Below are 16,623 nucleotides of genomic sequence, written 5' to 3'. Positions count from 1 at the left end.
AATCGAACTCTCCACCGAAGTTGGGAAAATATCTTCTTCCGAGTGGAAAATATCTTCTTCTGAGTTTTGTTACGCGCGCTCTGGAAATTTGAAATCGCCCTCTCCCAAGAGCAGCCATGTTCACGGGAGAATAGGGCGTATAGGGTGTCATTCTTGCCTCCAGGAATTGATCTGTGTGTGTGGGAATTCCGTGGGAAGTTTATGAAATTGATTTGCCGTAAATTTGCTATCTAAAGACACCAACCGGGTGTCGATCGGTGTAGAAAGCACGGAGCTGCAAGGCGTCGAAAATGGACAAGTTTCGTCACACTTTTGGTGAAATACTAGGCCAACCTTTTTAAAGACGTTTCACGTCAAAAAGACGTTTCACGTCAAAAAGAATCCAGATTCAGAACTTTCCACTATGTTCATATTCTTTTTATACGAAACAGAAGGAGAAACTTTTTATATTACACACAGTTTATCGGAGAGCCACTCCAGAAAATATAGGCTTCCTCTCATAAGGGCTTCACCCCGTCGCTACTGAGGACTGATCGCTTTGTCATCGATCGGGCGCTCCATCGATAATAATTTCTGCTTCGGTACAATCCCGAAACATCTTCATCGATTTGCGCCTACATTACGAGAATCATCGTCACTTGATATCTTATGTATACCTGCGAAGTCATTCACATTCAATTATTTTCCTGCTCAGTATCGCACACTCGTGAGTATGTTTCGATTCCCGTTTATATTATCTCTCTTGTACACACATCACCGACCCGGAGTTGCAACGAGGGACTAGGACACGTTTACGACAACGAAGGTAGCAAAGGATCGGATACGGTGCGAGTTTCGCATAATCGGCCGCAGCCGAAGTGCGGAACGTTGGTTTTCAGACTCGTGGCTGAGGCTCTGCTTTCAACACAACTCGGAGTTTCCTGAGTACGGGGAACAAGTTCTGATCGGAAGACAGATTTTTCGCGGTACATTCCAAGGGGAGACCCGTCGCGGAATCTCCGGTCCATAATCTTCTGGGAAACTGGACGAAGACTGATTTCGTGCCTTGATGTTGGGAATTTCTGCTTAAGAAGCGTCCTGTCATGGACCATACTGACATCTGAAAGTATCATTGCGTCGCAGAACAACACCTAAAGCTGTGAAGCCACCTTCCGACAGCTCGCACTGACAGGACTCTCCACATTTGTTCATATTCTCGTAAAAAAACACAGAGTTTATAGAAATAGGATTCGCTTGGGTTGCCGTACGTTTCGATGTATATACAGGTATGATGTATATTTTTTCCTATTTTCGAGACTTTCCTAGGGAGTTCGGCTCGATACAGAGCCAATGTCTACGGTTCGAGCCCCGGTTCGGGGTCAGCTCGCTCGATGACTGCCCGATTCCGAAGCTCGGATTGGTCCTCGTTATCGGTTCAAGAAGATTTCGTGACAAAATGAGTCCACGAAATCCAAGAGTGATGGTTGTGGTAGACGTTTGGTTCTCATCGCTCCTGTTCATTTACATGCTTCACCCATCGGAGAAAAAAATTATCACAATGATTGTCTCGCCCCCTCATGACGGGTGCGTTCACGGTACAAATGTTCCTCTCTTCTTCACCTCTCCAGGGTTTTCACCTTACAACCGATTTCCACCTGAATGATCACCTCTGGGTGTTTCCAACAAGAATAGGGCTCCTAATTATCAGTATGTTGCCTATATGAAATTCCGGAGAAGATCTCCTAACTCGCTGGAGTATTTAGTGTCTCTTCATGTGCAGCGACAGATGATCCGATCTGGAGAAGGTTCTTTGACAGAGGCTGCACTTGAAGGGTTTCTGCCCCGTGTGCTTCCGATAGTGCCTTGTGAGCTCGTCGCTCCGCGCAAACTTCCAGGTACATGAGTCCCATGTGCATGTATAAGGTTTCTCGCCTGGAAAGACGGAGTAAATAAATTAGTCTGGCATGAATTATCTCTGAAAGATTGAAACGGAAGAGTGGCTACGCCGCCACCTCAGATGGCAATCCGAATTGAGAGCAACGAGGAATAGTCTTCGCCGGATAAGGCCAAGAAAACACTGATCGCTCGACGCGCCGCCAGTGATGTCTTCGGACATGTTGATGTTGTTGTAGTGGTCGTCTCAACTGTCTCGATCATAAAGGGACCTGCTGTGAGCCCAAGCTGTGCCTCTTGATCAATATTGCAGCGGCTCATTCCGCATCGTCATAGGATGTAGGAACGAGTAAAACTCGAACAAGATCTCGTTTCGGAAGAGACAGCAATTTCCCTCGCTTACCAGTATGCGTCCGTTTGTGAGCCTTGAGATGACTACTCTTTGTGTAGACTTTTTCGCAACCTTCGAAGTCGCACTTGTGGATTTTTCGTCTTTTCAGCGAATCTATATAGTCGGAGGTAGATGTGGGCGAAGCGGGAAGGGTTGGAGATGTGGTCGAAGTCGTCGCCGTCGCTAAATTCGTTGCGGACGAGAGCGGAGGAAAACTCAATGGGGAAATTCCTGCGAAAGAAGATGCTTCAGGATCCTGATGAAAATGAATTGTCAGACTATTCGATACAATGTATGCCGGAGAACGCGATTGATTCGACAAGCGCATTCGCTAGCGAGTTTGTTCGCTTCCGGTACCATCGGCAAGCCCCTCGGCTCCTCGGATGAAGCCACATTCCAACCGAGACCAGTACGAGGGGGAAGGAGAAGATCCGAGACCGCTCCCTCGACATGGCAGAGGAATAAGAACGATGAATCTCGAGATATTTATGCTTGATCCCCATCCGCATCAACGTCCGAATGGGCTTCGGCGAATTCTGTACTATCCTTGGGCGTCATAAGGTCGAAACGACAAGGTTTGATACGCTGGGAACAGCTGGGCGGGGAGCCCAAATGTTCCCAGCGTATGTTCCGCCCACGCATCGGTCTCGGCAAGCCGCAAGTTTCCCCAGAGAGGAATTCTGTGAACCTTGGACAGAGCTACGCACCTGGAGAGACGCTTCCGTGACTCGAAACTGAACTGGATCGGCTCAACGTCGTATCAAACGTAGCCGGTGGGGGCAGGCCCACCCCCAAGTGAGGTATTCGATGGTTCGCCGCAACAGCTGCCGCTGCTGCCGCGAAAATCGATGCGTTTCTCAAGAACGGATTGAGAGATCCATTGCGAGCCTTCTGCTGGTGGAGTAACGAGATTGCTCTGCGAAAAAAAAGATATGAATCGCGTTAGTCTCACATACGGGAAGAGTTGAAAGGGAAGGAAGACGGGGCCGAAGACTCGCTGATTAAGTTCCATCGCGTCCTCGGGATCCGCAACGCACGGCTAGACGAGCAGCCCTGTGCATGATCGCGCTCTGCTTGAGGCAGTGCGGGAGTCAGGGCTGAGAGATAAGAACGCTATCTGCGATTGTAATATCTTCGGGAATATATATATAGGAGCTCCATCCTAACATGTATCTGACAATCATCTCATGAGGTCACAGCTGGCGAATTCGGATGTGTCATTCCTCACGAGAAATAAAACTCAAGGTCCAGTCGGGAGACCCTGGATAGCTACGACGACTCTCCACACTCTTCTTGGACAAAAGTATCATCTCGAAGGCGGGTCAATCCTAGCCTAGATGAGCCTACTTGTGATGCTCACACGGGCATGAGTGCGGGGACTGCTACGCCGGGATGCCTAGCCCTCCCGTAACATGAGCGATAGGTGCGGAGGATCTTGCGCACTGATCCGCATCTTGGATTCCTAGTCCGCCTCCGAATCCCATACCGACCGAATAGAAAGCCTTCCGATAATTCCGACGCTCATTCGATGAGCCCGGGAAGATCCCCGCAACGGTCCGGATCGCAGGAGATCCCTGACGCGTATTCTCCAGTGAATCATCGGAAGGCGTAGAATCGTGTCGTCTCGTCTGCGGACCCGAATCGGCTGATCGGCTTCCTCTTTCCTCTGCTTCGTCGACAGGTAACAACAACAAATGCAAGTGCTGCTACGACGGAGAACAAGTGATTCATACAGGAATGAAAAGACTAGCGTTAAAGTTTTCCAGGAACCCATGAATCGGGCTTGCCGTGCTTGTCACGACTTTTTCACGCACAGCTGAAGTAAGCGGCAAAATTTGGCCGTCCACGGATCGAAAGTCCGCGGTTCGAGCAGCAACGAGAACCTTCCTGATCCGGACCCACGCTCTCGAGAAGTTTCCCTTCTAGAAGGAACCATATCTGGTCACACGGGACGGGCAACCGAACGATGATCGCGGTCGCGGCAACCGAACGATGATCTGTATGGCTTCGCACGATCACATGATTCAGGCCCGAAATACCGAGAAGGACTCGGAGGAACGGCGTCTGGCGCTCCCGGCTCCGATGCAGACATGTGAGGAACGACAGAGACAGATTCAGTTTATGAAAGCTCCCGAATATCGAGAGATTTGACGGCGATCTTCCAAACGGTATGATACCGCTGAAGGTTTCGGCGACAACTTTGATGTATCGGAGTTATTGGCTCCGGAGCGAAGGATCAGCGCCAAGATTACAATACAGGGGTTCTCATCAAAGCTCCCTGTATGGTATGGTATTTATTGATCCTCTCGAGCCTATATATACATATAGGCATGAGACCCTGTTTCAGGGGCGATTTCTCAGCAGATCCTCCGGGTTTCTCTTTCCCATTCTTCCAGCAGTCTTCTTGTTTTTCTCATGAGATTTTCGTCACTTTGTTCAGTGAAACCCAATCTCCTAGCCACTTCGTCAATATCGAAGTGGTGAGGAGTGCATTCCGTCATAATGTGAGGAATGGTTTCTTCGTCTAAGCCGCACTTCAAACAGTGCGGCTCGATCCGTTGGTACTTCGCTCTATGCGACCTCGTCGGTAGCATCCCTGCTCTTGCTAGGGCTAACAGAGCGCTCCCCCGACTATTTTTATATAGTCCATATGTTGGGGTGGCTGTATCCTTCCATATACTGTACAATTCCTATTTCATTCCGCCCGTGTTCGTCGAGGCAGGCAGAAACGGATGAGCGCTTGTAAGTAAAGAGTGAGCTCCAAAGTCGGACAGTCGAAGGCAAATTACTGCGCGGGTCAGCTCTCATCAGGGCACCGATATCAGCGGACTTCGTGAGGCAATAAATTGAGGAGGAACTTCATTAGTGCATCAAATTAGAGCCGACCATCACCGACGCAAAGCTCACTTATACACCGGACACCTCAGCCAGAAGACCCGCCTATTGAGAAAGTGACCGGGATATCACGCTGAAATAACCTCAGTGCACCGACTCGAGAAAGCGATCTGGAGGTCAATAGTGCGTTCCGAGCGCGTAATGAGTACGGGAGTGCCCGATTGGTGGATTTTCCGAAATTCCACGAATATTTTTTTTCCTGTGAACGCTGTAGTCGGACACCAGTAAGCGTGAACCGACTTCGGAAAAAGGAAAAAATGGCCACGGAGCTCGCGAGAACCTCTGAGATAAGAGTGCGATTCAAAACTGGAAACGCAGCGCCGTGGCATCCGGATCTTCATTGGTCACTGTTCCAGGTGATCAGCATTTTTCAGACGCCGACCCTCGTGCAGCTCGCTCCGTGTGGGAAAGAAGACAAATGAAATCTATCGTAAGCCGACATAATGTTCGCGGAGAGGAGAAAAACAACTCTGCTTCTCGAACGATTTCCACAGCAGTACATCCTCTGACGGAGCACCATTTGCGTTCTGCGACAGCAAAACTGAGCCCCTTTCTGGAACGGATTTGAATCGAGCCGAGCGTTGGAGATCGAAAACTAGAGTCTAGGTCCACATATATCATCAGAATGAAGCGCGAATTCCCTGAGGGTCCGACCACCACAAACAGCCGGGAGTTAAAGAAAGAGATAGGTACACCCCTTCGGGAAAAACGAATTTTCCGTTCTTGGCTCGAAAGTGCGCGTGTCCGTCTCCCCGCCCGCTCGAGGAATGGCTTCCAATTCGAAAGTTTCACTCGACGTCTACGAAGACGGCGGCGACGCACAAAGATCACGACCGAATGACTCTCAGGCAATCACGGGGTTGACAAAACCTCGGGATATTTTGGAGCAGAAAGCCAGGGAAGAAATCAGCCGCGATGAATTCAACGCGACGATAAATGTCTTCGTGAGCTGGGTGAGCCAACGTGGGGTCGTTGATCGCGCGGGTGGATGTCTGGTTCATAGGTGACAGCTCTGCGAAGAGGGAACTGAATCTTTTTCAGCGTAGGGAGCCGCTGCCGCCGCTCACACCGCTCGAAAACGTGACTCTATGCCGTACACCCACAGTACAGGACCTCACGGCCCTGAGGGATGCTGCCTCCGTTAACTCTCATTCTAGGTTGCTGAGCAATCACTGCAATAGCGCATTCAGGGACCGTCCATCGCCATTCCGGGAGGACAAGCATTCCCCGCTGTATTTCATGTATCTCACAAGAAGACTGCAAATCTACCGAGAAAAGCACTGGACTTATTGAAAAGGGACGGAAAATAAGAGAAGATCCAATGCCGAAATCGGTGGTTTTCTGTGATCCGTTTATCTGTTTCGAGATGTCGTCTATTTTCTTCAAAGAATTATCGAAGGGTATCGGATGCTTGCTGAGAGACCGTGACCCTGCACGTCTCCCCGCCTGTTTGCCTGCCCGTTCATTTGGCCGCCTGACTGGCGGGTCGGCTGTTTTTTTGCTGATAAGGGGGACACGCCTCGCACCGCAATGAGGTAAAACCCATGGAACAAAACCTGTTCGCGGAATTCTCGACGTGACGATCCTCTCTTGATCTGGAGTCTCCGATCTTGTGAACTTGACGAAAATTCTCCGTTTCCTGTGACCTTCGCGGCGCATTTATGCAGTACTCGTACCCGCGAGTGGCCACACGGAATTCGCCCCTGCTCGGATATCCGTCACCTTTGCCCTGTTTTTCTGCAACGGAGAGCTTGCGCATCTCAAGAAATATTCTATAATTCGCTGGTTTCCGCACACGAAGACCTGTGTTTGGTTGTCGTCGACAATGTCAGTTGTTGATCATGTCCCTCGTACGCCCTCCTCGCCTCTCCATCTGTCGTCCTCAGAGAAAAGTTACTAAAAGACGTACGCACATCGCTTATCGTAGAGATCCTCGATTAAGGCAAAAGTGTCCGAGCACTACGATCATGGGCTCATCAAGGTCGCTACCTGCGCCACTAGGCAACCCTGCGCCCAGCTGACTAAACTCTGAGGCAACCTGATTGCTTTCAAGGAGTTGAAAATTAGACACTTACTCGGCCCGAGATGAAGCTTCTCTTTGCGTTAACATGCTTCTCCGGAGACTTCCGTAATCCTTGAGGAATTTTGGCACTCGACTACGAATAGGTTTATGGCGAAATGTTCAGCGTCAGCTCAAGAAAGCGATCGCTTACGCTAGGATTCGGTGATCCGGCGATTCGGTGGTCGGCCGCGAGAGCGGCTCGAAAATTAATCACTCAGTTTCGCTTGCTTTTTTTTCTTAGAATTGTTCTGTGTTACAAGAGCAATCTTCAAGGAAATGACGAAGAGCCTGCAAAACTCTGTTCCCCCTTCTGAAGGAATAGAAACAAATTTGACAGGACCCCACGTATTCAGTCCGGAAACGCTTGCGACTTGACTAATAGATCTTTTTCACAGTATCCCATGTTTTTCGTATCTGCTGGCCTTTGTGAGGAGACTGCTCATGTTTGCGGGGAGGTTTCCTTCGTGCTTGCTTCGTCGCTTTGTTTCGTTACGTTTCCGATTGATGAATGATGGCGGGGTTTCCTTTCTTTCGGCGTCTCCTCGTCGGGTATACGGAGTGGATTAGGTTTGTCCCGCGTAATTTTCTCTGTTTCTCTCAGTTTGGTGTAACAAAGCGAGCCGTGACGGACTTCTCACGGCTGCTCATCCAGTCCAGGCGTTTCCAATTGCAATGGGTGGAAAAACAATTGAGTCCTTCTCACATGATCTTGTCATGTAATTGCGTCGGGACTGTCCGAGTTTGCTCCTGTCGGTTTGTACGACTGAATCTTCGGTCGAATCTTTGTTGGCTCAGCTAACAGAAACAGCGATTTGTGCTGCCGACTCAGGGAAGCAGCAGAAGATGGGACGAAGTTTTGTGGGAACTGCGATTCACGGAACGCTAGAAATTACTTTAGACCCTGGCGAAACGTGCGAAAAACCACAACTTGCCACAGCGGTCCGCTCGATGCTGCCGAATGACGGATTGCGCCCGCCGTTTGTGCGTGCGCACACATCGTTAGGCAATAGAGCCGTCGCGACTCGTATCCTCAGTGCGCGCGCGCGCAAGCGATTTGCTCAGATCTGTGCCGTTCCCCAGTGGAAACAATTTCACCCGGGAAGCTTCAGCTGTCCCGGGAGTTCATGAGTTTAACTCTCCCCCGAAAATCGGTGGTAGGACACCGGCGAGCAGATGCTTCGAGAGTCAAGATCACACTGAAAGCAGCGTATTCTGCGGTTCAGTTTTCGGGAGCGGCGAGCCGGCTTCTCTTTCCATTCATCCTATTTCATTTTGTTGACACTCAGAGTGATTAAAGTTACTAACCCACTAAGCAGGTTTGGGGCCGGGGCTCATTTCGCTATGATATAATTATCATATTTAAATAGGTGATAATATTAGGAAATTCTCGGGTCAGAGATCAGTTCACGAAACGAGAACAATGGGACTGCCGAGCATCGCTGATAGCCCTTTTTTGAGAAAGACCACCAGTTCTTCGGGAGTTAAACGTGAAGAGGATGAACAAAATTTTTGAATGAGTGTGGAGCAGCTCCGGGGAAGCCCAGGAGAATTAGACGAGAAGATCGTCGTTCGAATCTTCCCGGGAAACCCTCGAACCAGTCCAAGATACTGGTATAGGGGGAAGCCCCAGGGGGGAGGTCCTCGCAACCGGGTACCGACTTCGGGGCGATTATTGAAGAACGCAGTTCGACGTCCTGACATCATTGAATGATTCCCCCTAATGAGCGACGATTTTTTTAGCTCTTCCCGAAGAGTTCTGTTGCCAGAGCCTACGTGCGTGCGGTAAGGATATCCGAACAGTATGAGACCCCTCGCGTTGAATTTATCATATGAGCGGCCTTAACCCGGATGAAAAAGTCACGAGTGAGACATCCAGCTCCTTGAATGCCAGAACTTCGATGCGGAACAATGGAGCTATCAGAGCTGACGAATCAATGTCGGCACTCGTTCGCGATCGTCGATAGCCCGTCGACGGCGATAATTATTGACGAGAGTCCGAGCGAGCAATGGGAAAATCAAGAGAGCGACCATTATGAAGTCGTCGGCGGTGACGTCGACTCCTTTAATCAGTAGCGACAGTGGAATTTCCATATGATTGATGGCGTCCTCACCCATTTAATTACTGGCCGTGCAAACTAGGCATTATGGTTTTTTTCCGTACGGTAACTTCTCGGCAAACGATGAGGCAGCTCGCCGAGTCAGTCAATTATTGTAAGACTCCAATCCTGTTTTGAATTCGTGCATTGAGACGTCCGCAGCGAAGAGCCGTCCGCACCGCTCAGCAGCCAATATCACTTTGTTGGTGAAATTAACATTTTACAGCGCAACAAGGCTCGACATCAGCAAGATTTATCGCAATCGGTGCTCGAAGTATTTTTTGGCATCGGAAACTCCCCATTGCTGCGACTTTTCTCAATCAATACGTGTAAGCCGCGAGACGGCGGTTTTTATCATCTGTCGGACCTCCGCTGACTATTCTCACGAACCACAAAATGCAGTTTGACACTTCGGGAACAATTATCCTCCGCATTTAAGATGGTTCGGATAAGGATATCTGAAATCTGATATCGCTATTCAGTCGAACCGCGGTGATGGATTCTAACGCGAACGCACACGAGAACATCGGGGAGTTTTTCGGACGAGCAATTATCAGAGTGGGAACCTTGCGATACTTTGAACATAAGCATAACCTCGGCGGCCGGGTCAAAGATGCTCATGTAACGCTATGAAGAGCGTAGAGACGCGTCTCACGAAGCTCGTGCCCCGTCAATTTCCCCTCCGAAGGGAAGGACGATCTATCTGGACGCTTCGATCATAATTCATCGTTTTCTCAAACTTATCTTGGGTAGAGAAAATCAGAACGACACCTCGGAAGTATTGTTCGGGATCACATTTTCCGAAGCGGCGGAAAATCTCGAGTGGATAGTTCTATAATGCGATCGTCTTTCAGATAAGGGGGGCGTCCTCATCTAATCTCTTGGACGGCGTGTTCCCACGGCGGAAGGCGTCGGATCAGGTCAGGCCCGACTTCTTCTGGCAGCATCGAGGCAGATCATTCAGTTGGGAATTCGTTTCATCAGTCCCGTCTCGCGATCCGCATTTCACGCGTTCGCTCGAAGTTTCGCAGGCGCTTCCATCCGCACGTAGATGGGACAAAGACCCAGTTCAAGAGTGAGAGTGTGAGGTTTCGAGCGAAAACCAGGGAGTGGTTACGACCGCAGCTCCACCGTAACTACTCTCCGCACAACAGACAGTAGAGGAAAGAGCAGCGGCGCACTTTTGTCACCGATGTCGTGGTGGAATCGCGGTGGACATCTCGAGGTGTGGCCGGCCGATCGACCGAACGACCGTCCGTTCATTCGAATGTACGTTTGCCCGACGGTCGCGGAGGCAACATTTTCGGTTGTCGCTCGTCTTCTGGTGCGAGCCATAACAAGAATTCAGAGAGGTGTCATTTGTCCACATGACTTTTTTCTCTCGGCCTCACTTATTCGCAGCGAGGGAACTGGGAGTGGTGAATGGAATTGAAATGGCTTATTCTAACATACGGTCGGATCCAATCGATCCGACGACGGTGGAGTTCTTTCGAGTCTTATCTGACTCGATTCCTTCCCGACTAGACTCGTACAATCGACTGTTCGGCTGTTTGTTGCGCTGAGGTCACATACTCTTCGCAATCAGATACAATAATTTTTAGGGGCTTCCCAACGACGTCCCCGTCAGGACATTCCGCAACCTACGCCATGAGTCTCTCTTTTCAACGAGGAACCGGATGTCGAAGTTCAGCAGGTCCTCGGTCGCGTCTCTTCGGAAGTTCTCGACACGAGCCGAGGAATCCAGGAGTTCGTCCGGTGGTTTTCAAGTGCATCATTGAATGGCGGCCGGGACACGGACGAAGAATAGCGTACGAACATCAGGGAGGCCGTATGCGAACGCCGTCGACAACGTCCGCTCGTCGCGAAAACACACACAATCAATGGCGGACCAATCTGTCTGTTCCCTCCCCATCCTCTCTGGCTTCTTTTTCATTTTTTCTTTCTTTTCTCTCGTTTGTTGTTGCTTCTTTCTCTGTAGTGGATGCGCTGTTGGACATGCCGAGGGCGGATGAGGTCAGAGGTCGGATCGTGACAAGACACCCCCTACAACAACCTGTTCTTGCCCTTGTCTTCCTGCACACGCCCACTGACCATCCTCCGAACAGCGATCGGCTGCTTTGGTCGACCGAATGTACGTTTTTCAGTCGTTCAGTACCCGCTCGATTTTCGCGGATGTTCGGCGTTCGGCTCGCTTTCCAATGTGGTACTCGCGGCGTTCTGTACAACAAAATGAGAGGCCGGACATTCGATGACTCCGCGAAAAAAAAGCCCGGAGAAATAGATACCGAAGTGAGGGGAGTATCTGACGAGACGAATTCGGAAAGGTAGTTCGCATCGCGTACTGGTGCTCTTCTGAGATAGATGACTCTGATGGAACTCAATGGTTTGTCAATCACACATCGAGCCGGCAATCGGAGAAGCCGAAACTCTTCCTCCCAGCCGAATGGAGAAAGGATCGAGAGATACACCATAGCTGCCCGCGCGGAATGAGCTGGCACCGCGCCGCCGTCGTTTCCGATATCGATTCGGTGGGTTGAAAATCGAACCAGAGAGAATGCGCATGAGCGAAAAAGTTGAGAAAAGCATCGAATGATGATTCTTCTTTCTCAGGTTCCGCGACAAGAGCAGGCCAGTTGTCACACTCTTCAATTTGGCAGAGGCGGAACGTTGGTGATCGAAATTTCATTTGTTGCGCCCTGACCGGAGAGCACGATCATTGTTGTCGTTAATAACCTAAGACGCGATGCAATTCTAGGCTTTTCTCCTCTCGCTCGAATCGGAAGCCGCCCGTTACGTGTTCAATGTTCACAAAAGGCAAGTTGAACTGAACGACGACGCCGACAACAGTTGAGAGTGGCCCCCGAGCCGACACTCCCCGCCATCCAGGCATCCAAGTAGCCAGCCAGCTCAGGAACTGCTCACAACACCACAAAGGTATATTATTTAGAGTGAGATTCATATTGGGACGATGCAGCGCTTCTGCACAAGTGATGAAGAACATTTCTGCGGTGACTGGCCAGGGTGACTTCTGCGGCTGCCGCCGCTGACTTTATCACCGATTGTCCAGGAAATAGAAGAGTCACCCGAGTAGCCGAAATCAACGACCGAAGAACTGACGACCGAGTCATCCAACTTCTGCACGAACACCTCGTGTCCGCCAAGGAAATAGCGACGCCCCCAGAGTTGGGCTCCCGAGGGAGCAAAACTCAAAGCTCATCGCATCCAAGTCCGCCTTGGAAATTCGTCCGTAGGGAGGAAGAGCGAACCGTCCAATGAACCGGACTACTGTAACTAACTTGTCGGTTTGTAACTCTTTTTATCAGGAGAATACATAATGTTTTGGGTGTCAGTCAAGAATGTCCGGCTTAAATCAATGGATGGAGCGGGCTGCGATTATCGAAACACCGAGCGTCGTCGTCGCCATTGTCGATAAGAAGAAGCGTTTGACAACGAGTTCTCGACATCTCGGAACGAATCACGCGATCGTATATCAGCGTAAGTGAGGAGAAACAGCAGCTACCGAACAAAACGGAATTAAATAAAAGAGAGTCCTTTCTGGGTAACTCACAATGAGGCTTCCTTGAGTTTTTGTAGAGAGAGAAAAGGTGGGGTGGAAGGTACGTGGCCATCCAGCATAGCCGCTCTGAGGATTTCTTCTGAAATGTCACCTGAAAAGCAAAGCCAAAGATTAGACTGAATAAATGATCGCCTACCACGGAAGGATCACTTGCCAACTTTGAATGGAACTCTGCCTGCGCGAGCGACCGATTAAAACTATCTAAACTCGGATTAACGCGCTACGTGTTGCAAGCCTCTCAAAAGTAGTTGATTCCATTGGGGTTGCTCGAGCGAGTCTGACGTTCATTGCCAGACTTGGCTCCGACGAGAGCCGTGACGGTCGTGTCGGCGGTATTCGGCGGCGTGGACACCAGCGTGCTTAGCGTCGCGTGGGAGGACTAAAGAGGATTTGCTTCAGAACACGGAAGCTCCCGACCCGAGTCTCAGAATGACGATGAATTCGTGATGCCATAGGGAACTAAAGCAACTTTGAGCGAAGCATGGAGCGTCGCCGAATCATCGGCCATGGTCCCGGTGTCGAAATCGGGGGTGGAGAATGAACATTCAAAGTTCCGTTTCAGAATCGACGGAGTCTCAGACGGACCGATCTGGACTTCAGGCAAAAATGTCTCCGGACGGCGTCCGTCACCTCAGGTGGGCTCTGCGGAAGTTGCCCGAGGCATTGGTTCCGATTCTTCCGTCGAGTTGATAGTCGTTTGGCCAACGAGTGCGATTGTGATTAAGAGCGAGTCACGCGGCTTGCGCTCCTTCCTGGCGTCTCTTTCGATAGAACTCGGAAGCGGCGCGGCGCCGTTGGACGATTATTAAATAGCCAAAATTATTATCGAGAACGCTCGAGAGAAATCGAATGCGGTTTTAATGAGGGGGTTTCACTCGCGACTCGCGACAGAGATGTCAACATTTCCCCAGTATATTCGCCGATTACCAACATGAAAAATGATCAGTTTGCCTTCGAAAATCGATCTTAACGACACTCCACGACGACTTCGGCAACAACCGCGACCATGGCGACGATGCGTAGGGAACCATCTTCATGCCTCTGGTATCTGGTGTGGTGCCGAGCCCGGGGTGCTGCTTTCGGGAGGGTGACCGAAATTCAGACGAATTTCTACGACAAGAAAGCTCGGCTGCTGAAAAAATCCACGACTTTTCTTTTCGCTCGAAGACGATTACGGAGAGCTACCGACGGAAACCACGGCGCTTGTCGAAGCAAGCCTCATTAATCGTTGCGGCGGCGCGGCGGTGGTGGTTTTGGTACCGAACGTGGTCACAATGCTGGTTGGCATCCTTAAGTAGAGATGTTCGTCTCTGCGTTTGTTCGTCCGTTAACTTTGGTGAAGTGCCCGCCGCCGTCGGTTGATGTTCAATGTCCGATTTACTTTCCCCAAATGAGATCTATTCCGCCCTCGCGACCGCGCACGCCGGGCCGATTCAGGGGCTGACTGACGGCCGTCGGAAAGATTTTCCGCCGAAGGAAATGTTGACCACTTGTTGTGGGAGGGCCACACCCGACACCGCGAGATTCGCTCGTCCGCTCGCGAGTCGACGATTGAACCAATCTCACTCGCGCCGCGAAAGAACATCGTGCGGATAACGCGTTGAGTTTCTGATCGGAAATGAACGAAAATCCGATTTCATTCCTCGAGCTCGTCGATCTTCTATATATGCCAGCCCATCCGCTTGTCTCCGCTTGAAACCCAACCGACTAGGTTGGGAAGACAGAATCATAAACCCTGGCTCACAGAAGATGCGACGACAGCGAGCATCCTATCGGCAATCCGTGCGCAATTATCACAGATCTTGGTCTTCGCAACGGGAAACGAGTAGCGTATGCCGCCGCGCGTAAGCAACCTTGACAGCGGCGGTCTCCTGTTGATAGCCGTCTGTGAGAGCCAGAATCCAGAAATGTGTCTTTCCAAGTCGCCTTAGCTTCGCCTTGTTTGAATATATATACCGGTGATAAACGATCGGTGGATGTGGCTTGAATTTAAAATCTCCATCAGCGCCGCCGCGAAAACGCTGAAGGCTTTTTTTCACTTAGCGCTCAGTCAGCGTTGTTGCTTGTTGATTTCCAGAGATTGGCCCTGACTTCTGTTTGCCTTTGTCAGCGCAACGGTCGGCGCGATGCATTTTCCGAATCATCACGTCGAGGTGACGAAATGCGGGAGGGCGACGTGAATAATGTGATGGGGGCGCGAATGAAACACCCCTTACTCGGATATCAGATCTAAGGATCGGGGATGCTGTGATCCCGTTCATGAGAATTTTCGAATTCTCTTGATTTCCTATTCCTTCCACGAGTAGGTCATCATCATCGATCATCCCTCCGAGTACACGAGGGATCCGAAAGTTCTCGTTGTAACGGAGTTCTTTAAGTTTCTGTAATACGGACGGAAATGCCAAACGTCCCGAGCATTTCCTCGGTGGAGGAAAGTTTACCGCGTCTCCCGGTTTCTGAAGAAGACATCGCATCCGGGTGCGCTATGCACACATGACGAGCCCGGACTAATTGAACCGTTGGCGAGGCGTAACGATGGATACTCGCACCAGACCGGTTGGAAGACCGCTACTCCAACGTTCAACAGGCAGCCGGTCCCTGGATTCTCATTCTCTTCGGTCCTTCCAATAGTCGCTGTCGTATTCAAGGGTAAAGGAATCTTCTTCTTGAAGTTGTTCTTCATGGCGGCCTTCAAAGCCGGATCACCTTTGCAGCATTACGTATTGAGCAGCTCTCTGAAGGATCGCGACAGAACTTAACGAAACCCATTACTCGGCACGTCACGTGCTGCTTCTATTCGCACCAGTTCGAAGGAGACGTTCATGGCTTGTCCATGTTCCTGGATCTGAGGCGGATTAAGTCTGTCGATGGATGCATCGATCGATCGATCGTTTGCCGCGAATCTATGCTAACTTTCCGAAAGCGACACGGAGCGCGTAACGGACAAACAGCGTCATCGCGAAAGCAATCTGAAGCCGCCGACATTGACAATCGAAAATTTCTCGGATGGGACATGCATGCTCTGATGCATCCGGAGGGTGTCGAATTATTATCAATTTTTGCGCCTCGATTCTCCCCATGCAGGGAGCTCGACCTCGTTCAAAATTTTTGAATACACGCGTATTTCTCTGTACGAAGGAAAACATCGCCGCTGATTACCTTGCATGATTTTCACCGGACGGAATCCAATTTCCGCGTCAAAAACTCCGCGAAAATTCCTTCAGTGGACTACGGGGAAGGAGTGATTTGTGAATTTCGGCGCCGCATTTCCTCCTGCGTTTCTGGGGGCGCATGGTCACAAATAAATTCGGTTTTTACAAGAAAATCCAGAAACTTCGGCATGGTCGCTGCTGCCGACGGAATTCGAACTTTCGCTCGAGAGTTCGTCGGTAATCCCTCCTCGATCGTGTTCGTAATATCGCGGAGATCGTAGAATTCCATTCGGGAGGATCGAGTTTCCTCTGAATTCGATTGTCAGGAAGCATTCGCGAATATGTTCGCTGAACTCGTCTCTTCCTCCGACTGAGCGCGTAATACGGGGCGCTGCGCTCTTCAGCGACTTTACATACAATCCGTAATTTGATGTCGCACGCGACGAGTCCGCCGCTTTCGTTAATGATGATCAGCAGCTTAATTCTTTCAGTGAGTCATCCGCAGGCAGCGAAACGGGCACAGAGCTCTAGGGACGGAGCCGAACATCCGGCAAGGGAGCTCCAACGAGCAATTCACC

At 50.4% G+C, this 16,623-nt stretch overlaps 1 protein-coding gene across 1 annotated transcript in view; it reads right to left on the bottom strand.

The window, feature by feature from the left end:
- Nucleotides 1-1,640: 1,640 nt before the first annotated feature.
- LOC100908396 (Krueppel-like factor 16) overlaps nucleotides 1,641-16,623 on the bottom strand; it is a 34,842-nt gene continuing 19,859 nt past the window's right edge. The window contains exons 4-8 of the mRNA XM_029113183.1: nucleotides 12,885-12,984; nucleotides 2,971-3,179; nucleotides 2,677-2,703; nucleotides 2,276-2,509; nucleotides 1,641-1,911 (exon numbers count right to left, since the gene is read on the bottom strand). Of these exons, the coding sequence (XP_028969016.1) occupies nucleotides 1,739-1,911; nucleotides 2,276-2,509; nucleotides 2,677-2,703; nucleotides 2,971-3,179; nucleotides 12,885-12,984 (743 nt within the window). The 3' untranslated portion in view covers nucleotides 1,641-1,738. The remainder of the gene's footprint in view (nucleotides 1,912-2,275; nucleotides 2,510-2,676; nucleotides 2,704-2,970; nucleotides 3,180-12,884; nucleotides 12,985-16,623) is intronic.

Source organism: Galendromus occidentalis, unplaced genomic scaffold (assembly GCF_000255335.2).
Source record: "Galendromus occidentalis unplaced genomic scaffold, Mocc_1.1 scf7180000076381, whole genome shotgun sequence".
NCBI lineage: Eukaryota > Metazoa > Arthropoda > Arachnida > Mesostigmata > Phytoseiidae > Galendromus > Galendromus occidentalis.
The sequence above is the reverse complement of the archived record's forward strand: the minus strand, read 5'-3'. Positions and strand labels throughout refer to the sequence as shown.